The 25,794-nt window shown below is 36.9% G+C and overlaps 1 protein-coding gene across 1 annotated transcript in view; it reads right to left on the bottom strand.

Annotated features, from left to right (window-relative positions):
- MNAT1 (MNAT1 component of CDK activating kinase) overlaps nucleotides 1-25,794 on the bottom strand; it is a 130,554-nt gene that overhangs the window by 27,998 nt on the left and 76,762 nt on the right. Inside the window, exon 7 of the mRNA XM_080927340.1 lies at nucleotides 13,267-13,379. Coding sequence (XP_080783466.1) covers nucleotides 13,267-13,379 — 113 coding nt within the window. The remainder of the gene's footprint in view (nucleotides 1-13,266; nucleotides 13,380-25,794) is intronic.

Genomic DNA, 25,794 nt, shown 5'->3' with positions numbered 1-25,794 from the left:
TCACTGAAAATATCTATTAACCAAAACCTGCTTTTGACAAGTTACAGAAGTGTCGTGTTTAGAACTCAGTAATGTAAAAGTCAGTTTAAAAACAACAGTCACAAAATTGATTTTGCAGTGGCAGCAAAAATAATTAATTTTTTCCGACATTTATTACTACAGAGTTTACTTAGCTAGTGTTTCTAATGTAAAATTATTCAAAAATATTTTAAACTTTACCTATTATTATTAGACACATTTGCCATTAAAACATTAAATACCAGTGACTAAAATGTGGAATTAAATCACTTTAAACTGTGCTGAATATAGCAATCTAAATAAAACTATGTTCACTTGTGTAAATATGGGTCTTGTTTAGAACCACATTTCACAGGAAATTGTCCCAAATGAAAACCATCCCTGTTTTCCACTTCCACTCTTAAGGATTTATGTTTTTACATTTAAAACTAGTTATATAGGAGCCCCCACCCCACCCCAAAAGCAGTGCCTTCGAGTCAGAAGTGTCTACGTTGAAAATTTAGAACTTTGCAGAAATGCCTAGTTTGCATTTTCCAGTTGCTTGTTTGGGAACTGGTGACATTGGCTTCCCAGCCTGAGGCAGAGCTGGCCCCAAACCAGAGGGAAAGCATAAAATGCTTAATTAATAAAGTATAGAGCAAAAACAAAGGGTTTGTGAGTAACCATTCCCCAAGACAGAAACCAGTTATAGCAAATATTTTACATACTGGGGACAATGGGCTCAATATTTAAATCATAGGTTATTTTCCCTCCTGTGTACTTATATCTCAATGTTTTCCAATAATGACTATACATTTCCTTCAAGAAGAAAACAAAAACCACTAAACTGATTTCAACATCTTATGATTACAAGATAACCACAAAAAGCTTACGTGTTCTGACACACGATTCTCACTGCTTCTTTCAACTCCATACTTTCATAACATCTATTTCCAAAAATATGAGTGACAATTCCCCATAGCTCATATCAAATTTAGACTTTCTAGTGTTTCCATCTATGTTATTATTAATGTTTCTTGCATTTCCTTTACTTAGAAAAGTCACGGTAGGAGGATTTACAGAAATTAAAAAATGAATTATAGCTTAGTTAAGGAGACAGAAAAGAAACAGACCACGTTGAAAATCACAGACCATGATACATGTAAATTCCCTGAGTACTTTAGTCAAGAGCCTGTGTGTTTTATATTTGAAAGGTTAAAAGCATCACCAAATTACACACATCTAATCACCTCCCACCAAGTCAATCTCCAGTTTCCTTGTTTAGTTTTCTTTAGTCTCTTTAAATGGAAATGCAATTTTTACATGCCTAATTTTAAAAAGATTCTCTATCCTTGAAAGTGTTTCTTAAAACACTATGAATATTTCAAGATACAGAGAAAATGGACAACTAGATCCCAGTTTGTGATCTAATCTTTCAATTAGGAAATAAAGATTTAATGAATGATTGTACACTCTGCTGTCAATTTAATCTAGTAACAGACAGAACTCAAAGAAAGACTCAGTCTATGATTGCAGCTTCTGTTTTTTCTCTCATTATGAACATACAATGCATTAAACAACAGTATGATGAAGGGATGCCAACGGTCACTAGAGCCCACAATCTGAACGTATGGTAACCAAAATGTAAAAGAAACATACACAAGTATTTGGTGGCCAAAAATACTTAAATAAATTAATCAACTAACTAATAAGGGCAAAGCCTGGGATAGGAAAATAATTGGTGGGTAAAGTGTGCTACAAGCACAAGGGCCTGAGCTGGCGATGCCGGCACTCATGTACAAAAACAAGGGCCTCCACCCCCTGGGAGGAGAGTCAAGAAGATACATGGAACAATCGATGAGTTCCAGGTTTGGTGAGAGACTCTGCCTCAAAGACAAGGTGGACAGTCACTGAGGAAAGCAGACTAACCTCTAGCCTACACAGAGACATGAGTACACAACACCTATGTACATATAATTCCAAGCAATTAATATAGACATTGGACCACCAAGAAATTGGAAAATGACTCTCCACTCCTGAAGCCTGGGAGGATGAGGTGAGAATAACTTCACAGTAGAGAAGCCTAACTAACAAATCCTCAGCCTGCTGATCAAGATTGACACCAAATGTAATGGTGTTCTACTGACAATAGAGTCCCACCCCACCCCCTTTTTGGTTTTCCTTGTGACAGGGTCTGAATATGTAGCTCTGGCTGTTCTGGAACTCACAGAGATCTGTCTGCTTCTGCCTTCCAAGTGCTAGGATTAAAAGTATGTACCTCAACACCCAGGTGTGTGTGTGTGTGTGTGTGTGTGTGTGTGTGTGTGTGTGTGTGTGTGTGCATATTTTTTTTCTTGATGTGAGGAAAATGGTAACTGATTTCTATGGTATGACTCATAAACATGTATAACTCTGATCTCATTATGAAAGGTAAAGCAGATAAACGCCTATAAATTGACATTCTTCAAAATACAAGCTCGATATACTCTAGATAGTCAATGCCATCAGGCATATGTAACCTCTAAAACATTGTCAAAGCCAAGAAGATCCCATGAGAAAGTCTACTAAATGTACTTCAAGATCCTGGATCAGAAAAAATATTAGGTAAAACTAAGAAAATCTAAAGGAAGTAGAAATTTTAGTTAACAAAAATAAATCAATAGTGGTTAATTTTAACAAATATACTATACCAAGGCTGGTTGTTGGGGAAATGATGTAAGCTACATAGCTAGCCTCTGACTCATTTTACACTAACTCCTTCTGTCTCTGCCTTCTGGGGTGTCAGGCATGAACCCCACACCTGTAAAAGGCCCGTGTTTATTGCTGAATTCTAGCAGACTTTTTGTAGTAATTTGTATAATTGTGAAGAAGCTGAGCCAACCCTAACCTCCCCAATGGAGGACCGATGTCCAAAGTCCATATTCAGACTCACTATAAAACAAAAGTATTCAGTAAACCATAATTCCAGTATCATCAGCAAACAAAACACTGCATCAAAGACACACACGTGTGTAGTCAGCTCATGTCTCATTAAGGCACAGATGTGCTTCAGTGGAGAAAAGACTGTCTTCAACAAACCATAAAAATCTACTCAGTATCTTTATGTCACTAAAAGAAACCAGAGCATAACTCTCACCACATAAAAAATGAACTGCAAAGGAATCACAGACCTAAATGATGTTATACCCAAGACAACAATAAAGTGTCTTAAAGAAAACACATGAGAAATTATTTTGACTTTGATTCAGGGAAATATTTCATAGATAGAACACTTAAAGCATAAGCCATTAAAGGAAAAATAAAACTGGGGAAATGGACTCAACCAAAATGAACCTCATACTATTTTAAAGAGCTCTTAGGACATGAAAGGTCAAGCCACAGGCTGAGAAGGTGTTTGCCAATCATATCAGGCATCTTAAATGTAAAATAGACCAAAATCCAAAACAAAACAAAAAACAACCCACCGAAGAACAAAATGAACAAAAATCTGAGCAAACACTTCATGGGGAGAGGGGAAACAACAGCAAGAAAAGCAGCAAAGGAAAAGATTTTCAGTTTCACCGATCATTAGAGAAACACACTTTTGAACACAGTACCATCATCCATCTATTAAAATAGCTAAAATTTTGAAAAGATTGACTGCAACAGGTGCCAACTTATGAGGTCACTGGACCCTGGAAACTCCAAAAGGGAGAATGAACATATAACGATGTAACACCTTTGGAAAATGGCGATGAGTTTCTTAACTTAAATAAATACCTATAAATGACAAAATCTTCTACTGAGGCATTCACTCCAAAGTAAAGAAAGCAAATGTGCATATTCTGATAAAAATATTCCTATAAGACTTATTTAAAAGACCAGAGAAATTGAGAAACAAGTCAAATACCCATGAGCAGGTAAGTAGGCAAGCTGTGGTTTATAACAACAATGGGATGCTACTTTGCAATAAAAACTAGTGAATCCCCACTATATACTAAAGCATGGATGAATACACTATACTGACTCACACCAGTCAGACAAATGCAAATGCATCGACTATAATTTATCTATACACAATGCTAGAAGGTGTAAGAATGTCTAATTCAGAAAGCACAGTAGTGGGTTTCCTGCTGGGAACTATGAGGTCAGAAGGAAAAACCACAAGTCACTGCAGGAAACTTTACAAGTGTACAGATACGACTGTTACTTTGGTTGTGCTTACAAAAGCTCACCATTCCTATCCTTTAATCACATGGGTAAAGATAGCTCAAGTTATGTTATGTAAAGCCACTCAAAGCTATTTCAGAGAGAATCAAATTCATTCTATCTTGAATTCACATGTAGGTCAAATAGATCTTTTCATTTATACAAGGAAACATTTATGGGGTCCTTGTGACTTTATTTTTACTATAGATTGAAACATGCTTTCATCTTAGAAATTACTTCAATTATTTCCCACAATGCTAAAACAAAACAAAAGTAGCCCAAACAGTAAGGACCACAACTCAATGGACTCCATTGAAAGACGACACAATAGTTAACCGAATCACAGTTATACCAATTCCCTGTTTCCTGAAAAAATTATGGCCCAATTATGCACAAGTGTACTAAGATGGTAAAAATACACAAAAGCACACTACCTTCAGTCTCACTGAAGCTTTCAGAAAATACACTTAATTCAGAATCTTGTTCTCAGCTCATAATGGCAGAGAAGAACAATGACAAGGCCATACACACAAGAGGTGAAGGGAATCTGTGCAGCTATAGTATAAGGATAACAAGAATCATGTATGTAATCGCCTCAGACCCAGGTGAATCTTCCACGTTAAAAAACTGCAGTGAATTACTGATAATGTGTGTGTTATATGCATATCTATGTACGTTTATGGATTCAACACATTCAACTGCATGTGCACACGTGGAAGTCAGAGGTAGACACTAGACCCTTGCTCTACCATTCCCCACCTTAGTTGTTTTTCCAGGAACGGCAGATCTCTATTTTAACATGTCAGTGTGTACACTCTTACAAAAGGGCGGCATGCAGTATTTTACTGTCACAACACTGTTTTAGGTCACTATGGTAATAAAATCATAACAGCTTTATGCTTTAATTCAGATAATATTTAGATATGAGTTTATAATGTAGATATAGATAGACAAATAGACTGACACATACATACATTTTATTTATCCAATTACTTTACCAAGTTTTTATATGATTCTAAGTATTGCTCTGCTTAGCACTTAAACCCACAAAGCTATATAAAAAACAAAACCCATTTTGATTTATAAAAGAATAGTAGAATATATGTTTAGCTTCTATAGCTACAGAGTGAGCCTCCCTCCCTTAGGGCAGTTGTTATGTTTAATCCCTTCATATCTATTAAGTCATTATAGAATTTCTTGACAAACAAAAGGAGCTTATTAACTTGGATTCTGTACTGTTGAAGTATTTCTCAAATATGCCTTCTTTTATTTTATTTGTTATTTTAAACAATTTTTAATTTGAATGTATTTTGATCATATTCTTCCCCTCGCCCATGGTCTCCCAGGTCCTCTCCCCCTCCCTCCCTACCCAACTTATGTTCTTTCTCAAAAAGTGAACAAGAACCGAATACTACAAAACCACCTAAAACAAAGACAACAAAATAAAACACCCCTCCCAAACCAAAACAACAAACAAAACCAACCAACTATATAATAATATAATACTAATAATAATAAACAACAAAAACCCACAAAAAAGACACACAAAAAACTGTCTCCATGTTATTGTTTGAGAAAGGTCTCTCAATGAACCTGAAACTCACTGCTGGGCTAGACTGCCTGCCCAGTGACTGCCACAATCCAGGATGGATATTATTCCACAATAATTAGGGACAAGAAGAGCAATCAAATACCCTGTTAAAGGAATATATATCAACATTTACTAAGAAACTTGATAGTATTTCTAGATGCTATAAGCAAGTTATAAACATGCAGAATTCTAGAATAAAGAAAACCATGTAAGAATAAGCAATTAATTGGACTGACCCTTTTAACTGATGTTCATAAACCTAAAAATGAGTCACTTATAATTATAGAAAAGATGCCAATCATCTCTTGAGACATATTAAAAGTAATTACAAAGTATCAAATTTTGATATCACAAAAGGAGTAAAAGATAATAGTAAAAGCTAGACATTATTATTTGTATATTTGGAATTCTGGTTTCATACCACATCTTGACACAGAAATGCAGAAAGAGCCAGGTATAATAAAAACCTCAAAATCGTTAAGATATATCTGAAATCTGGACTTAGCCTACACAGGATGCAATATTCATTTTCCCTTGTGACTATCAATCAGTTTGGCTGGAGTCAAGGGGTAGTATCAATTTTGGTTATACACATAATAAGAACATAAGGAATAATAATCTGGATGTGCTATTTAAATCCCTGTTAATTTGTGTGACAAAAAGGGGTTTTCACTTTTCATTTATTCATAAAATAACTTTAAAAAATAAAAAAAAGAGGTTCCTTGAACACATATGGTAGGGAGAGCTATATTCCCCATTGCAATGGGAATGCCATGAGTACAGCAAGGTGAGTTACAGCCCAATGACAGTAGAAAGTGAGAGGCTCCTGTTTGCTGGAGACTATGCTGACCTGTGCAGGCCCCAGACCTAAAAACAATCATCCTGTAATTTTGCTCTGTGCTTCTTGTTTAAATTTGCACCTCCCAAATTGTTCAAACCACGAGTAGCAATTTATTTTACATGAAAATCCACCGCAAGTGGGTGCAGTACGAAAACACAGACACACCCTGCATACACACAACTAAAGAAAGTTTCACAAACCAAGACATTCACTAGTTTACTTTCTAGTCTATTGCTCTTTAATTATGGATACACGTTGGGGATGTGGCTCCAGCTGGCAGCATGCTTATCTAGCATACATAACAATATGAGCTTCATCCCCCAGACATAAAACGATGCTGTGGCTCCTCAAGTCTTCAATCCCACCACCTGGAAGGTGCAAACAAGTGGATCAAGAAGTTCAAGGTCATCCCTGGCTACACAAATGCAGAGTTGGAAGCCGGTCAGGATTATAGGAGGCCTTGTCTCAAAACAAACAAACAAAAATAGATACACAATGTGAAAACATTAATAATTTTTTAAAACCTCAATATATCTTAACATATCTCAGTATTGTACAAGTTGAATCTTAGAATGAGATTGGGTAAAATGTATAACAAAAACCACTTTCAGAGTCAAAAGGAAGAGTCTCACCAACCTTAACATCTTCAACCAAATGAACGGTAAAGGCTTCAACAACAAGCCTTCCTTCCTAAGAACAGCAGTTTCACAGCAGTTACAGAGCTCCACAAGTACAGAGAAAAGGTGTAATGTGCTGCTCCATGTCTGTAACATGAGTACACAGGAGGCAGAGGCAAGAGGATTCCCAGTTTGAGGTCAGCTTGGAATACAGACTGGGGACCTGGCCAAAGATGTGAGTTTGAGGAGGCAGAAGGAGGCAGAAACAAGGAGAGAAAAATTACTTTCAGGGATCAGAAACTAGAACTGGTAATAGGTTTTTTAAATGTTATCTAAAACAGCATCAAACAAACACAAAGTAATACATACAGAAAAAGAATAAGAAAAAAAAAAAAGAATCCCATCATAATATTTTAGAATACAAAGCATGCCCTTGTGATCATGATACAATTTTTACCATTTTATCAATGATTTTTCTTTCCCTTAAAGGAAAACTCTATAGGAGTGTTTCTAGAAGAAATTAGCATTTCAATCAGCAGTCTAAATAAAAAAGATTCACTCCTGCCCAATATCCAGCTCAAATGAGGGGCACACTAGGAAGAAACCCAGACAAGGCAAAAGAAGGACGTGGCCATCCTAGGTTGGGGCTAAGAGATTCGCTACTGTCTTCAGACATCGGTACTCAGGTTCTCAAGTCTTGAGATGCAGGATGGAGACTCCCTACCCCCTCTCCACTACCAGCCCACCCGCGCATCCCCAGGCTGTCAGCCTCAACTGCCACTGGTCTGGCTCTGAGAACTCAGTGAGTTCTTCACCAGCACTCTGGTCCTTCTTGCAGACACCTCACACTATTCACCATCTTATGAGTCAATTCCCAATTCCCTGAACAGACTCCATTAAATACCACTGTGTCCTATTTGGTTTTTCTGCCACGTAGAGAACTCTGACTAAACTATTCACTAACAAGTTTGAGAATGTTATTTTTATTGTTATTTTAGACCAGACTATTAAGAGGCATTTTCTTCTGTTTTGTTCCCTAGTGTTTTCTTGGACCCAAAAGCCTAACTGTCCTACAGTAAATACGCCATAAAGACCTGCTGAGTGATATGCACATGAAGAACAAAATAATGTTACTACGAAAAATTCAGCTTTTTAAAATCCTTGAAAAGACTAAAAAGTTTCATTTTTCAATGGAGACAACCTTATATAGGGTCTACAGGGTCTAACAAATTTCATAGTGATTTGGGAAGAATAAATAACAAAATTTCAACAGTAAACTGAACTTGCTCCTTTGGAGTCCTATTAAAAAAATAAAATCAACTGTATATCACTGTGATAATTTACTGTATTTGGAACTGCTTTTCTGAGATTAATTTTAGAATATATCTCATTACATATTTTAATTAGCATTATTATTTAATATTGTTAAAGTCTTAACTACAAAACTATGATTCTGAGACAGACTGCATAATTACATTTCCTCAGTGACCTTGCAGTCTCGTGAGCATTTACTCTAGACTAAACAGCTTCACTCAGCTGCCCTGTGTCTGACTGTTGATGAAAGACGCTTGTTTGACAACTGCTTCAAGCGGAAACATATTTTTCCATGATTGCATAAAAAGAGACTTAAAGCATACCAGACTTCAGCCAGAGTAGCAGCTAAAGCACAGAGGTTCATGTTGATTTGTAAGTTGATTTTTAATTCAAATACCAACAAAACCAAATATAAGTGAGTGGGGGTTGGGAGAGACCAAGCTAGCTTAGAAATACTGCAACAATTACAACCAAGTATAGTATAAATTATGTTAATACACACAATAACTGCAATTTGTGATGTTTGTGTTTGCCTGGGGTTTTTTCTTTGTTTTTACGATGCAAAACTCTATATAAAACTACTATATTAACTTAAATGAGTAGCATAAGAAGAAACGTAAAACATTGTTTGTCTGTTGGTTTAGCAAACAAGTCATATATTACTTTCAACAGGTAAAGCCCTTGACTGAAGTATCTGTAGCAAGTCATACTCTCCCTTAGAAAATTTCAAATATAATCAACAGTTAAAATTATTGTTTTTACAGAAACCACAATCACAGTGATGGCAGAAGACATGGGCAGTCAATGTTGTGATTATGGGAGTAGCTGTGCATCACATGCATTTGTCAAAACTCATGGAAATGTGTAAAGCAGGTATATGTAAATTATACTTTAATGAAGCTTCTAACAACATCTTATTTTTGAGTGATAGTGCTTTAAGGCATTTTAGATTGCTATCAATCATTTCACTAACAGAAACCTGAACTAATCCATTTAAAACAAATTTTTAAGAACTGAGATTTAGCCTTTCATAAATACTATTCTAAACAACTATCTAGAAAAATATAAATAAAGCAGGCACACACATGAACACACACGCATGTGTGAACACATAATAGTAACAACAACAACAACAACCACAATAACAATAATAAAATGTTTTAAAGAGGATATATACATGGCTGTTTAATACTTGAAAAGATATTCAACATCACTAATCACTGCTCAATTATACTGAGTGCCCATCTACATGTGATAATACAGTTACCATTTAAACAGAAAGTGTTTGTTGAAATAAGAAAATATAAACACAAGTACTCTATTCCTACTTAGGGAAAAGCTCCTCAGCTTTGTTGGAGAACAGTATGGAGGCCCCTCATACAAAACCTAAAACAGAACCATCCAGTGACCTTGCAATCTTACTTTGGGTCTCTATCTGAAAGCAGTTAAAGCAGCCCCTATTTGTGAACACCCAGGCTCACGGCAACACTATTCATCTTAACCAAGAGATAGACACCACTCCCATGTCCACAGAGAGATGAATGGAGGAATCAAAGTGGTATGAACATACTGCATGCCATCCTTTAACCTGAATTGGCCTGGTACACTCTTCAACAGGACAGACAAAATATGATGCTATGTGATATGGGTTTAATTCTACTTCCTAGTTTACAACATTCACTAACCAGAGATCCTATGTAATTCCATTTTATGAGATATTTAGAGTTGTAAGATCTAGGAGACAAAAAGGCACTGGGAAGAAGGGGGATTAGGTGTCATGTTTAATAGTTTCAATTTTGCAAAACAAAAAGTTGTAGAGATAGTGAGTGCAGATGGTTGGTTACACAACATTATGACATGACTTAACAACACTAAATTGCCCAACGAATGTCTTAAGATAGCCTACTGAATATGTCTATTGCCTCAACTTATGAAACAGGTCATTTAAAGGGTCTAACATATGAAACCAGAGATGTAGGATAAAAACAGAATGTAAGGAAGAAGAAATACATGAAGAGATAATAGTTAAGATCATTGCAAAATGAAAATAAAATGCAGATCAAACAAACTCAAACTCTTAACATCTAATGAAATTCAATGTTTTAAATTGAATTCTATATGCTATGGACATTGTAAGTGCTCAGTAGAAAGTGACCAGTAGTCACCAGAGGGGACAATACAGATCGACAGCATTTATAGCATTACAGAACTTTCTATTGCCGAGTAAACAATATTCAAACTTTCACATTTACATTACATTTTAAAATAAGATTTGTTTTATTAATCTCATGTGCACATGTGTGTACATGAGTGCAAGTACATATACCGCTTGTGTTCAGACACCAGATCTATAGGTGGGTGGCTCACAATCCAATGTGGGTACTAGGAACCCAACGAAGGCCCTGTGCAAGAGCAAAATGTGCTCTAACTGCTGAACATCTCTTTAGGCCACACACTTAACACATGATATCATTCAGATTATATCTACTGTCAGGCTATTTTCTATTTTTTTCTATTTCTTATTATTTTTCTTTTCTTAACTTTTATCAAGCATTTTCCTTTTCTATTTTCATGTATGGGACATGTGTGTGTGTCAATGTTTGCATGTGGATGTTCATATATGTGGAGGCCAAAAATTGATGTCAGAAATCATCCACTATCATTCCTCCACTGCATTCAATTAAGACAGTATCTCTCATCATGAGATCAACTCCAGAGCTTACCAATATAGCTGGTCCTATTAGTCAGCTTGCTCAGGGATCCCTTAGACTAGAATTTCAGATGGGTTATCACACCCACCTGCATTTATGAGGTATCTGGGAGTCCTAACTCTAGACTTCATGCTCATGAAGCAAACTCTTTAACTGCTGATCCATCATATTTGTCCTAATTAGAATTCATATGACCTGTTTACTCTGGAATTAGTTGAATGGCTATTTATTCCTGTTTTGTTATAAGATGTTACAATAGTAAACTTCCTTATCCTTCCTGTCTTTTAACCACTACTGAGGCCACTCAGATGGCTCAGAGACTAACAACCTGAATTCAAATCCATATGGTGGAAGAAGAAAACTGACTTTCCCTCACTTCCACATGAACACCATGGTACACAGCTGGAGCCCCCACCTCTCTCTCAATAAGTAAATATTTTTTAACCCAAATCACTTTAATGTTCCATGTAATAAACCCAACAATGTACTGCTATTATTTATGATCATTTCCATGATCTCATAAATGTAGTTTTTATAACAAATTTATTAGAAAATGTAAAACTCTTTAACAGAGGAGGGACTGTTTTAAATACTTAATCTTTACTGACATTAAAGATTTCATGGAAAGATTAAAATGATAGTTCTGGCTGTTGGTAATTCAGGCAAAGTTTTCTAAACCAATGTTGGTGTTACATGTAAGTTTCTATGTCATAAAATATAATATTCTTGGGGCTAGAAGGATAATATCTCAGTGGGTGACATACTTGCCTTGCACACATGGGTATCTGAATGCAATCACTAGAACCCATGCAAAGTTCAGATGTGGTACCTGCTAGGAATCTCACTAGAGGTGATGCAGGTTAACCTGATCAGTAAGGCCCAGTTCCAGTGAGATACCCTGTTTCCAAAGAAAATGTTGATGGCTTCTGGAGAATAGCTCCCAGGGTTGACCTCTGGTCTCCACACACACATGTGCACACATATGCACATGCAGTTACACAAACACATTCATAGGCACGCTCCTCCCAAAACGCATGTGCACCTTATGTTCTCATTCTGTAATTGCTAGCTTACAGAAAATTATAAATAAATCGCTTGTCTTGAGGGAGTTTTAGATTTTCTATTTTGTTGGCTTCATATTTAGAAATCATAGGACTTAAAGAGAACACAACTAAATTTTATCAATCCTTGGAGCCTCAATAATCATATGTAGAATATTATACATCATCTTCAAGGTGTTGGTTTTAACCTGAGGACACACGTAGGTTTCATTGCATGTTTGCTTTTTCTTATCTCTGCTACTATAGTCTTTCATTTTAATTACTTGGTCTCACTGAATGCATTGTTTTTTTTCATATTATATTCTTTTATTTATGAATCAGTCTTCTATTCAATAGTTTACAAAAAAAATAAACAGACAAACAGACCAAAAAATGATTATTTACATTCAGCATCATCTGTGTCTGGACTTCCCAAGTGTGTGTGTGTGTGTGTGTGTGTGTATACTTAAATTGCTCCCATGACAGACTATCGTTATCACAAATGCCATTACCTCAAGTTCATTCCCAAAAGGAAATAAACACTACAACCACTGAGCCACTGTCCAGTCCTACATTACACTATTGAGAAAATGTTTCATGGCTCAGTTCTCAAAAATCTAGTTTCAGCATAGATAGAAGACAGTGACTAAATGTACTATTTTTATAAGAAGGTACTGAATTCATATTTTCACTGGCTTATTATTTACTTAGGTAATTAATCTTCAATTCAAAGAAGCAAATGATAAGCTAAAATGTCCACTTCAAATATGTCTGCCAAAGACAGCCTCAGAAGGAGAACAGCTGCATTCCAGTTCTGATCTCAAGAACCCATGAACAATACTGAAAAGTTGATATACTGAATAAAACTTAACGTAGAATTAAGTATTACTTAATTTTAAGAAACAGGCTTAAGTTCTATAAGTAAATCCCTAAGAATGTTAACAAGGAAAGTGCTTCTGATGCTTACCCAAGTCTTCCTAAGAGCTCTTGTTCAGGAACCTGTGGCCCACAGGTCTCTATCTGCAGGGGCTGGTATTCGTAAAGAGCTTCTTCAAGCTTTTGGATTGGTGCTAATGAAATCTGTTGACCCTATAAGAGAAATGAAGAAAATACATTTTAATAATAGTTTCATATTGTCATTTGTAGTAAGTTTAAAGATGACGAGAGAGATGGCTCAGCAGTGACGAGTACTTGCTGCTCTTCTCTTGTGAGGACAGTTCGGTTCTCATCACCCACACTGGGCAGCTCACAACTACCTGTAACCCCAGCTCCCAAGGATCCAGCGCCCTCTCCTGGTCACTGCACTCTATGTGTATTCCTACACACTGATGCATACATAGACAAATAATTTTAAATGTAAAATAAAATCTTTTTAAATTAAAAAAAAAGCTACTAGGGTTATTATTCTATGGGTATAAAGGATTACTATCAAAAACCACATGCTATAATTAATATAATTTAATGGAAAAAAATGAAATCAACCATTAAATGTTAATTTTGCTTTATTCAGTCTTATCAATAGAACTAAGCAAAATAGAAGTACAGATCAACCTTATATTTTCCACTTTCTATAAAATACCATGACAGATTCAGTAATCAGTGTTTTGTTTTAAAGTTCTAACTAGGAAAAGGGGCTAATAAAATTACTTCTGCCAACTGCTGTCACATAAATGTCTTAGTTCTTCACAATAAAATCAAACTTACCAAATAAGTACTATATGCACACATGCACACATACAATATAAAAAAATTTTCCCTTTTCTAGTGTGTCTGACGAGAGTGACAGTGTACTCACATACATAAAATAAAATCATTTTAAATTTTTATGATAAAAACTAAATTCAATTGAGCATCTAGGTATTTTTCTGAGAAGAAAGAACTACTAGGCCAGTACCCAAGGATCACATCTGAATACAAGTGTACAAAATCAAACACCACTAAACCATCTATACATGATTTCCAAACTGGCCTTCTAATATTTGATCATTATTTTCTAGAAATATACAATAAAAATAAAAACTGGTATCTACTTAAGTGCAGACCATATCTTAATAAGTCATGAAGAAATATGTAAGGTATTAAGTGAGTAATGGCCAACACGTGTTTTATGGCAAAAGGCTGGTGAAATGGTTCAGCAGGTAAAGGCTCTTTGTTTCTAAGTCCAATGGCCTTTGTTCAACCTTTAGAATACACAAGGTGAAAAGATAGAGCCAATTAATAAAAAGTTGTCCTATGACCTTACATGCACTATGGCACTCTTGTATACACATACATACATACATACATACATACATACATTCATACATACATACACAAACAATGTAACAAAAACATTTAGTGACTAGTTCTTGTGACATTCCTACTATAGCAGTGTGAGATTACTCTAAACTATCAAGAAAACTATTCAGATTAAGGAAGTTCAACTCTATGATATGTGTTACACATAAATTAATTTGGCTGGATTATCATAGGGTACGGTATAGATTTAAGTGATATAGAAAATCCAAAGGAGGCATGGTACCAACTGCACCTGAAGAGTTGTTCTGAAGCCACCAGCAGGAGAATTTAAGTGCCTCTCAGCACCCACAAAGCAAGGAAAGATGGCTGCTGAAACAGGAAGCACAGCTGGAGATCTCACATGTGCCAGAACCTTAGTGGGAACCTCAGACATTATGCAGTTAGCTACTCTTGGCTGTGAATCTGACAGGATATGAAATCCCACTAAAAAGAAGGACTCTAATCACACTTGTGAGGGGTGAAAGTGGAAAGACACCCTGAATGCCGGCAGCACTAGCACGCATTTAAGTAGGTCTGAGGGAAAAGCTTTTACATCTCCCTGGTGAGTCCATCTACCCCATTACTAAGTCCATTCACCCAGTTCTCAAGTCTATACATCCAGTTCTCAGGCCCACACACCCCATTCTAGTGTCTATCCATTCAGTTCTTGAGGCTGTCCATCATTCTAAAATCTACCCACCCAGTTCCCTGGTGCATCCCGTTGCCATTGCTCTAACTGCTGTTATAATCCTTCAAGAACACCAGAACCCAGCTTCTTCTGCCCTTCAATATGAACTAAAGACCAGCTGCTAAGACTGCTGGTGCACACACCCTGGTAGACGAACCACTTGTGGCTTTCCAGTCTCTCCAGTAAGATGACAGCCACTGCAAGCCTACTCGGACTTTAATATGTAAGTCAGTCTAACAAATCACCTTTTAATATATACTACTATTGGTTCTGTCTCCTAAAGAACACTATTTAACATAGTTACTGATGTTTTAAAGAGAGGGGGGGATAGGATCCACAGAACTCAAGGCTAACAAGCTCAAGGGCCCAAGTGAGGATGCCTCAATCCCACTTGGGAGGGAGAAGAAAGCAATCACAATCATGGGAGGCAGAGGATGGGAGCAACCTGGGTGGGAGAGGGGACGGGGTGGAGGGACATGATCAGGTATGAGTTGGGGGAACAGGAGTGAAGCTCCAATGGTCAGCAGAATGAATGGAAACAGGCAACAGGAGGTAAGAGGTGGGGGATCCTCTAGAATGTACCAAAGACCTGAGAGGTGAGAGACTCTCAGGACTCCAAAGAGAGGAGGAACCTTTGATGAAATTCCCAGAAGTGGGGAGAGTGTACCTCCAGTAGAAAGACAGGACATCAAATAGGGGTATGGGGTTATCATCCCACAGTCAAAAATTCTGACCCAGAATTGTTCCTGTCTAAAAGAACTACAGGGACAAAAATGAATAATAGACTGAGGGGAAGGTGGTCCAGTGACTGGCTCAACATGGGATCCACCTCAAGGGGAGGATCCAAGGCCTGACACTATTACTGATGCTATGATGTGCTTACAGACAGGAGCCTAGCATGGCTGTTCTCCTAGATACCCAACAAGTAGCTGAGATAGATGCAGATACTAACACCCAACCAATGGACTGAAGTGTTTGAATTAGGGAAAGGCTGAAAGAAGTTGTGGAGGTGAGCGACCTCATAGAAAGACCAGCAGTCTCAACTAACCTAGACTCCTGAGATCTCTCAGACACTGAGCCAGCATCCACGCAGCATACACAAGATGGTCCAAGGTCCCCAACACATATACAGCAGAGGACTGCTTGGTCTGGCCTCAATCCAGAGACTTGAGGCCCCAAGGAGTGGGGGCCTAGTGGGGTGAAGTGGGGTGGGGTGTGGGGAGGAACATCCTCTTGGAGACAGGGGAGGAGGAACGGGATGAGGAACTATCAAGGGGTAGACTGGAAAGGGGATAATGACTAGACTGTAAAAAAAGATTAAAAATAATGAAGAAGAAAAGAAAAAAGGAGATAGATTAATATTCTTGGTCTCCTGGTAAAGACATACATGAAAACTTATTATCAATTAAATGCCTGCTAAAGAAATAACAGCACAGATGTGGGCTCCAAAACAGAAATCACAGTATTATCTCGATAGACAGTGGGGAGTACTTTGAGAGAATCCAGTATGCCTTTGTGATAAAAGTCCTAAAGAAACACGGGGATATATCTCAACATAAGAATGGCTTTACATGACAAGCCTAGAGCCAACACTATACTAAAAGTGAAAAAAAATGGACATTTTTACTAAAATCAGGAACAAGACAAGTGTGTCTGCTTTTTCCACAATTACTCAGTATCATGCTTGGATACCTGGCTACAGCAACAAAACAAGAAATTAAGAGATGAAAATAGGAAAGAAGATAAAGTATCCTTATTTGCGGATATGACTTCATACATTAAAAAACCCTCAAGACCCTACCAGACATGATAATCACTTAAAGTGGCAGGATATAAAATTAACATACAAAAATCAGTATCTTTTCTTTGTACCAATAACATGCCAAGAAGGAAATCAGAAAAGTAACTTCACAATTGTTTCAAACAAATAAGTGAATAAGGAAAGATCTAACAAAGACGTGAACTAAGACTTCTAGAGTGAAAACAACACTGGCGAGAAGAAATGGAAGAAGCAGCAGAGAATGGACAGACCTCCCACAACGTGGATTTGGGGCACCAATATTAGTTCCCATCAAAACCTCCCTCCACCCCCCACCCCGGTCTCTTGGTCTCTATCTCTGTTTCTCTGTCTCTCTGTCTCTGTTTCTCTGTCTGTCTCTCTGTCTCTGCCCTCCCCCATTTGGTTTTTTTGAAACAGAGTCTCTCTGTGTATCCTCAGCTGTCCTGAAACTTAGAGATCCACCTGTCTGCCTTTGAGTGCTGGGATTAAAGGTGAGAGCCGTCATGCCCCACCCTATTAAAATGTCAGTGTCACTCTTTTCAAGTTCAGCACTGCTTAGTGTCATGTTTGTGTCTGTGGTACATGTGAATGAAGATGGCTATCAAGTCCAGAAGAGGATATCAGATCCCTTAGAACCAGAGTTCCAGGTGCTTGTGAACAGCACCCTGGTATGGATGCTGGGACCAGAACTCTGCTCCTCTGCAAGAACAGCAAGTTCTCTTTACCACTGAATATTCAGTAAACTGAAAGAATATGCCTTGCACTGTGAACAGGCTACTCATTAAGAGTCACATTTCTGTGGTAGTCCAGACATTTTATATTTATTTTAGGAACAAGCAGAGTAATTTCTGTACTCTGCTGTTCCGGTCACTCTGGGGTGATGTCAGCCTGTCATCACTGTAACAGCTGCACAGTGATAACTTCCTGCTAAAGCATCATCAGGTACAGTTCATCCTCATCCCTGACAGGCACCCAGAAATGACTTTTTCTCATTATTTTTCAAAATTTACAGTAACTGTCAAAAGAACAAATGAAGGGCAGGGGTCTGAAGGCTGAAAGGGAACTATGTACTTACATTGTTGTTACCTTGATGTTGAATAAACTGAGGGAAACCGCTGGGATTCTCTTAATCTCATTTTTAAAACTGCAACACCAGGGTAGTCTGCTAGGAGTCCATCACTACTAAGCAGAAATAACCCACTGCCTATCATAAAAACAAACAAGGTTTTCCTCCTCCAATTGAATATGTGTCTGGCTTATATATTTAAAAAAAAAAAAACAAAAAAAAGCACTTATTTCTGTATTTCCTAAATCTCTATTAAAATCATCAAACAAGGTAAGTGTTTTAGAATGGGTAGAATATAACATCAAAAAATATTACTTTTTAAGCATTTTAATGATGACTTATTCCTAGAATCAGCCTTTATGACCCTTTATCTTTTAAAATATGTGAGCCAACAACCCAAAATATTTTCTTCTCAAAACACATATTTGCAAAGTAAGCAAGGCAGTCTCATCCTGTGCACACTACGCAAGCCCATCAGCAATGCTCATATTTTGAAAATATGCTTCCACTATCAAAGATTTCCTAACAACTAGCTGAGCTTAATCTTGTTAATCATTGCCAATCAAATGGTCCTAAGGAGCTAGATTATATTATTTTTTTGGCCATGACAAGTTTTTTAAAATGTTTCTAGCAAACTGACTCTGCAGTGTCATCGTCACCTGTCCACTGTAGGTAAAATGTTGCCATGTGAATCCATCTGTGATGTTCACTCTCAAGACTCATCATTTAGTGTTCATAAAAAAAAATGTTCTTTAATCATATCTCAACTATACTTTTAGGTATGTATTGGTATGTCAATATAAACTACTGCAAAGAGCTTCAAAAATAAAAGGAAACAGGAGTGAAAGGTCAGGAGGTGGCTACCTGCAAGCTGAGTATCCAGGGTGGAGTAGGAGGACCACAGTAAGCCGAGCCACTGTGGAGGTCAGGGCTACAGAGAAAGACCTAGTCTCAAGGGAGGGAGAACTGACGGAATCGATCTGCTTTATTTTTGTTGTTTTAAGTTTATTTTCCTTGGGCACTGACAAACAACACAGTGTTGAGAGAACTGTTTTTAATTCCTTCTCTGATGCTTGTCTTGCTGCTGTGGACTAGAATTTGTTGCCAAGAGGACATAGCGTCCAGGAAATCATGTTTGTTTCTATAAAAAGACCAGAAAAGAAAAACATCAAGGGAGATTATCTGTTGAGACCCAAAAAAAAAAAAAAAAAAAAAAAAACCTCTTTCCTTCAAAAGATTGTGCTAATTGTTTAAAAAAAAAAAACCAAAACAGTATATAGCAGAAATTTTTAAATGAGCTTTTAGTCATACATCTTAGCTGATTTGCTGTTATTCCCTATAAGAGTAATTTTCAAGAAAGCATCATTATTTTGACACCAAAAGTGAACTAGAAGTTAGCCAGTGATAATGAACAACTTGTGTGTGTGTTATGTATGTGTGTGTATATATATATATATATGTATGTATATAGATATATGTATCTATATTTCTGATTGCAATAAAATATAAAATTGGTTTGTGCAAAGTTAATTGTACCTTTATTCTGTAAGCAAAACAAATTTCAGTAAAACCATAAAAGCAGCTATAAACAGCGAGTCATACATACTCTGTGCCTGATACAGCACTTGATACATTAGGAACATTTATTTCAAGACTGAACAGGTGTTTTTATAACAGCCCTTTCAGACCTCTATTTCACCCACCCAAATAATGTACGGCAGATCTCTTGGCTCTGCTTGAGGTCTTCTGCCCTACAGCATAGGTGCTGTGCAGTTTATCTTGTTAGGTATCACATCACAAGAGCAATACAAATAACTAATGCCCCACCTAGGTTTGGAAATTTTTTTAAGTTTGTTTGTTTTTGTTTTGTGGATTTATTTCCCATTGGTTGGTTGGTTTGTTTTGGTTTTAATTTTTTTCAAGACTGTGTTTCTCTGTGTAGCCCTGGATGTCCTGGAATATGTATCAACAGAACTAACCCTGCCTTCAAATATTTATCAACATGTACAATTAATGTGCCACAAGACGGTTTTATAGCCATCAATCATAAAGTACAATGTACTTATTTATGTATCAACATATAGGTTCTTTTAAAAAGAAAAATATATTAGTTTTCTAAAATGTCATTTACAGAAAATATTTACAATCTATTTTTGGAAAACATTTAGACATAGGCAAATTACATCTGTACTGAGCCAAACTCTAATTTTATGCATATTTTTCATAGATGTTTAGCTTCCTTTGTATTATAAACAAAACAATCTCTTCTAACAGAAGTCATCAACAGAAATTGATGACTTGTCAATCATTATAAGTTGCATACATTTTGAGATCTGATCAAAAAGACTATTTCAACTAAGAAGAATAACTCCTAGCAATGTTGAAATAAAGTGCCTTTAGGAGCCACTGAGCTAACCACATCTTTAAGTTGCATTCCACTGTACTTTTGACATGTCTGCTCTATGGATTACATTGCAGTGCTCAAGGGTCACAGTTCTTTCAGGTTGCCATCTGAAAGCCTATGTGTCACTCAGCATAAGTGCAGCTCCCACAAATACAACATCCAGACTGTCACATGGTTTGCTTTAGGTTTTGCTTTTTGTTTTAATTCTGGGGGATAAAAATTAATTTTATTCTATAGACTTCTTTATATATAAAAAAAAAGTAAATTGAAGAGATGTATACTTAGTGAAACAGTAACCTAAGGGCAATGAAAAAATCTAACCTTCAAGTGCTTCCAAAGTTTACAGCTTGGAATTTTAACACTGGTAAGTACTAACATGACCAGTTGCTAGGACAGGTGCTGCCGCCAATCAGCTGCCTTTGCTGAAACACATTCTACAGATTACCACTTAATCTCCCACCGACAGCAACGGCTGCCTGTTGCTTTGCTATAATCACCACTGAAAATAAACATGGTCACCAAAACAAGAAAAAGTATTCAGATAAAACTTTAGGCAAAACACAGCTCAGCCTAATTCTGCATCTGCTTATTTCCTTCTGTGGCTTTCTGGAATTCCTTCTATTAGACCAAAGGCTTCCTTGCCTGGCTCTCACCACTTCTCCACAGCCCATTTCTGAACTGTATCTTCTAGAAACTTAGGTAGGTAGGTAGGTAGGTAAGTAAGTAGGTAGGTAGGTGGGCAGGTAGGCAGATAGGCAGGCAGGCAGGCAGGTGATAAGCTAATCATACGGATGAACCTAAGATACTTAGGGAGAGAGTTATGGTTGTATTGTAATATGGTATTCTTTGCTGCTGTTGTGGAATTCTGATCTCACTGATCATGTTAAAATAGAGAGAATGTAGACCTGAAGAAGACATGCACCTTCCCACCATCTCATGACATCTCATCTTGCACAAGAACTCTCCTCCAGTCCCTTGCCCTCCCATTCCGCTAAACAATTACAATTACAAATACTTTTGTTTTCCTACATGAGGGAAATTATGATAAAATTACTCTGAAGGTCTTTAAGAAGATCTGCTACAAGGTGCTGATGAAATTACTTTTAAGTCCATATGGTAACAGCCTGAGAACTGTACTCAGTATTTACTTTTATGATCTAACTATACTTTTAATGCTTGAAGTCAACACTGATTCTTAAATAGCAAGCAGCTCGGTTCTCCGGTGTTTTTAAAGCCACTCTGGTTCTGTTGCACATGCCTGTGACCTCCACTATGACCTCTACAAAGCAGTTGTACACTTTGCTGCGGTGCAAATCCTCACAGACAAGTTGAACCTGTTCTCTTTGGCAGTGAGCCCTTTTGCTGAACACACAGCTGAGATTTATTATAAAAGGGGAACTGAGGGGCATTACTTCACAACATTTATCCTTCATATATAGCCAAGTATAATCTTTTCCAACCTCTGATAGCTCTTAAATAAACAGACTGCCTCTTAATTACAAAGTTTCTTATTTGTCACTAATTGCAGAACATATTAAGATTCAGTTTACACTGGGGGAAAAAAAAAGCACAGAAAACTATGAACTACAGGTTGTGAAAATTAGTTAACATACATAAGCAATAGCGATCTTAATCCTCAGATCTAATTCTAACCCTGTGCTTACAGACTACACAATTAAAAAAAATAGTTTTGCTATTGTTTTTAATCTCATTCATTGGTCTTTTTAAAACCAGAAACTTTCCATTCTCTTAGACTTTCCTTTTCTCCTGTGGGCCTTTCACACTTTCTACTTCAGCTTGAAGCATCCTTTTTTTTTTTTTTTTGAACCTGCCATTAGGATTTGTTTATTTACTTTTTAATCCACAGATATTTATATTTTTTACATTGTTATTAGATACTATGTATTTACATTTGAGTTTGTTATCCCTCTATCCCCCCCCCCACTCACATCCCCCTTCCCTTCCAGTTTCCTTCACAAAAGTGCACTCCCTTCTGATCCCCCTCTCCACCCCATTGCCTTGGCATTCCCCTACATTGGGAAAACATGCCCTCTCTGGAACAAAAGTCTCTTCTCACATTGATGCCAGACACTGTTATCTTCAGCTACCTACACAACTGGATCAATAGGTCTCTCAATGTGTGCACAAAGGTTGGTGTTTTATTGCATGGGGGTTTTGGAGGGTTTGTTTGGTTGATAATGTTGTTCTTCCCATGAGGTTGCAACCCCTTTCAGCTCCTTAGGTCCTTTATTTAGTAACCTCATTGGGATCCCCAAGTTCAGACCGATTGTTAGCTGCAAATATACTCAGCTGTATCTATATGAGTTTAGCATAGTCCCGGAGGGGGTATCTCTGTCTGGTTCCTGCCAGTAAGTACTTTTGTGATCAGCTATAGTACTTGGATTTGGTGACTACATATGTGGTGGATCCCAAGGTGAGGTGGCTTCTGTGTGATCTTATCTTCAATCCCTGTTCCTCTATTTGACCTTGCTTTTCCTCCCATGAGAGTTTTTTTCTCTTTTCTAAGAAGGACTGAGACATCCCCATTTTGGCCTTCCTTCTTTATGAGCTTCATAATATCTGTGAATTGTTTCTTGGGTATTGGGTATTCAGAGCTTTCTGGAGCTAGTATCTGTTTATCAGTGAGCATCCTCAGCAGGCTTCTCCTCAGGAACTCAGAACTGATTATTCTCTAAGGACAGGAGAAATTCTAAGAAGCATCTCTAGTAACAGGAATTACTATGCTGTTTAAGTTAATTCTCCAGCACTTGAAAAGTGATCTAGCAAAAAGTTCTGCCTTGCTGTAGAGAGAAAGGGAAGGAGGGGAGGGAGGGAGGGAAGGAAAGACGGGAGAGGAAGGGAGGGGGAGAAAGAAGGAAGGACAAGGAACAAACCTCCTGTACTGGTAGAAGTGTTCTATCCTGAAAGTCAAGTTCAAACTGGCCTCTCAGCTGCCTAACATTTTAGACTCTGACGGACATTTCCTCACTGTAATATTTCTGATATTCTCATTAACACAAGTATATAAACTGAAAAATGCCTGTAATGCTTTTCTGAATACATTTTAAAATAATTTATTATTAAATTATGAAATTGAAGACAAAGAGGGACAAGAGAAAGGAAAAGGAGAAAATTATTCAATTATATTATAACCTCAAGAAATTTAAAGAAATAATAAAAATTTTAAGTGTTTTTATATGTATTGCATCTTGAAAAAAATTATTCACCTTAAATATTCACAATATGAATCTATACTATATGGAACAACATAACAACTGGTATTCATAAAACAAACCAAAGACGTATAAAATAACTCAAAAACTGATCTGAAAAACTCAAGATGTGTGTGTGTGTATGTTTTCATGTACATACATAAATATATATATGTATGCCATATGTGTGGAGGTCAAAAGATCAACCTTGGGTGTCATTCTTCAGACTCCATCCAACTTGCTTTTTGAAACAAGGTCTCTAACTGGCCTGGAGCTCAACCAATTTTTCCTCCATTTGCTTTGATTTTTTCATACCACAATAGCTTTATTGTCAAAATATCTTCTTTCCAGTAAGAAAACAAGTATATTGTCTACTTGCCTATAGCATCCCATAGACATATATCTTTAAAATAACATATTATTAAAAATATAAGTTTTTACCTGGGGAATGGTTACATGAGTAATACACATAGCACCAGGAAACTAACCCCAGCACTGAGGAGAAAGGGACAGAGAGAAGAATCCCAGGTGCTCTCTGAGCCAGCCAGTCTAGATGAAATAGTTAGCTTCAAGTTCAGTGGCAAATCTGTATCAAAAACATATACACATATGGGCTAATATAGACAGACAGACAGACAGACAAAGATGGGGGAGCCTATGCAATCCAAAAGATCATCCCATATCTTGAAAAGTATGTTCTGAACAAGGATAAACAGAGACATTCATTAAGTCTCAGTTTTGCTTATAAGTATATTTAAGAAATCAAATAAAATATAAAGGATTCAGCTGTGTCAAAGTGCCTACAAAATGCCCTTTATTATCAGTGTTACATCATCGTCATCTACATCATGAGGATGAATGAAAGATTTCATTCCACCCCTACTGTCATTCAATATTCCATCACATAGAATCACTGCAGACAATCAACAATATCTAATGTAACCTTTATAGAAAGCTTTGTAGAATGGCCTGACAGTACTGCAGACTTCTAGTATTTCCAGTGCGGAGGTGAGGTGAGGCATAGTTCAAAGGCAGTCTGGATTACAAACTGCCTAGACAGCCTTCAAAAACTATCACCCCCCCCCCAAGAAAAGGCAAAGGGGATGGGACCCGTTTATAATAAAGTTCAAATCATCTTTCTGTAGAAGGAACATTATTAATGACAATGTGATCCCAGACTAACAACATATAAAGTATATTAATTATCTTTCATTTTTGTCTTGGGCTCTGGGAACAATATAGAGGGAAATCAAAGAAAAATTTGCTTTCTCTTTCTTAGGAGGAAAGCTTAGACAACGCTTTAAAAATCTTAAACTTTTGATTGCTTTGTTCCTTTTGTCCTTTGTATCCCCATTTAGCACCTAGAGCCTTTCTCAGGCACTGTACGTCCCCACAACAGGACACCCCTAACCTCCCAAAAGTTCACCCCTCCTGCCACTATGAATCTGATTATGCTCCCTAATCTTAAGCCACAACCTGAATCTATCACAAGAAAACTCCCTAACTTCAGTAAGGTATAAGAAAAAGAAATGGAATTGCTATTTTTACAAAGCATTTGTAAAATAATTTTTCTTAAGCAATATATGAAGTAGTTTTTTTTAAAACAGACTAAGGGGGACTGGAGAGATGGCTCAGTGGTCAAGAGCACTGGCTGCTCTTCCAGAGGTCCTGAGTTCAATTCCCAGCAACCACATGGTGGCTCACAACCATCTGTAATGGGATCAGATGCCCTTTTCTGGTGTGTCTGAAGATATGTAAAATAAATAAAATAAGTATAAATAAATAAATAAATAAATAAATAAACAAACAAATAAATAAAACAGACCAAGGATTATTTTCTTATTTTGTGTCTTGCTTAAAATTTGTGTATTTTAATTATCAACAGAAATTACCTTTCTACATTTATCCTTATAATTTCTTTAAAAAAAAAAAAAAAAACACATACACAGAACACTAACATCTCCCCAGTATGGCTTAGTGAGAGTAGGATCAGATTCCCTGTGATGAGAGCTCGGGAGAGTACAGAAGACCAGGATTAGCTCTGGGGTCTACAGATAACAAAATCCAA

The sequence above is a fragment of the Micromys minutus genome (assembly GCF_963924665.1).
Source record: "Micromys minutus genome assembly, chromosome: 1".
In the NCBI taxonomy this organism is placed as follows: domain Eukaryota; kingdom Metazoa; phylum Chordata; class Mammalia; order Rodentia; family Muridae; genus Micromys; species Micromys minutus.
This window is presented reverse-complemented; position numbering and strand designations above follow the sequence as displayed.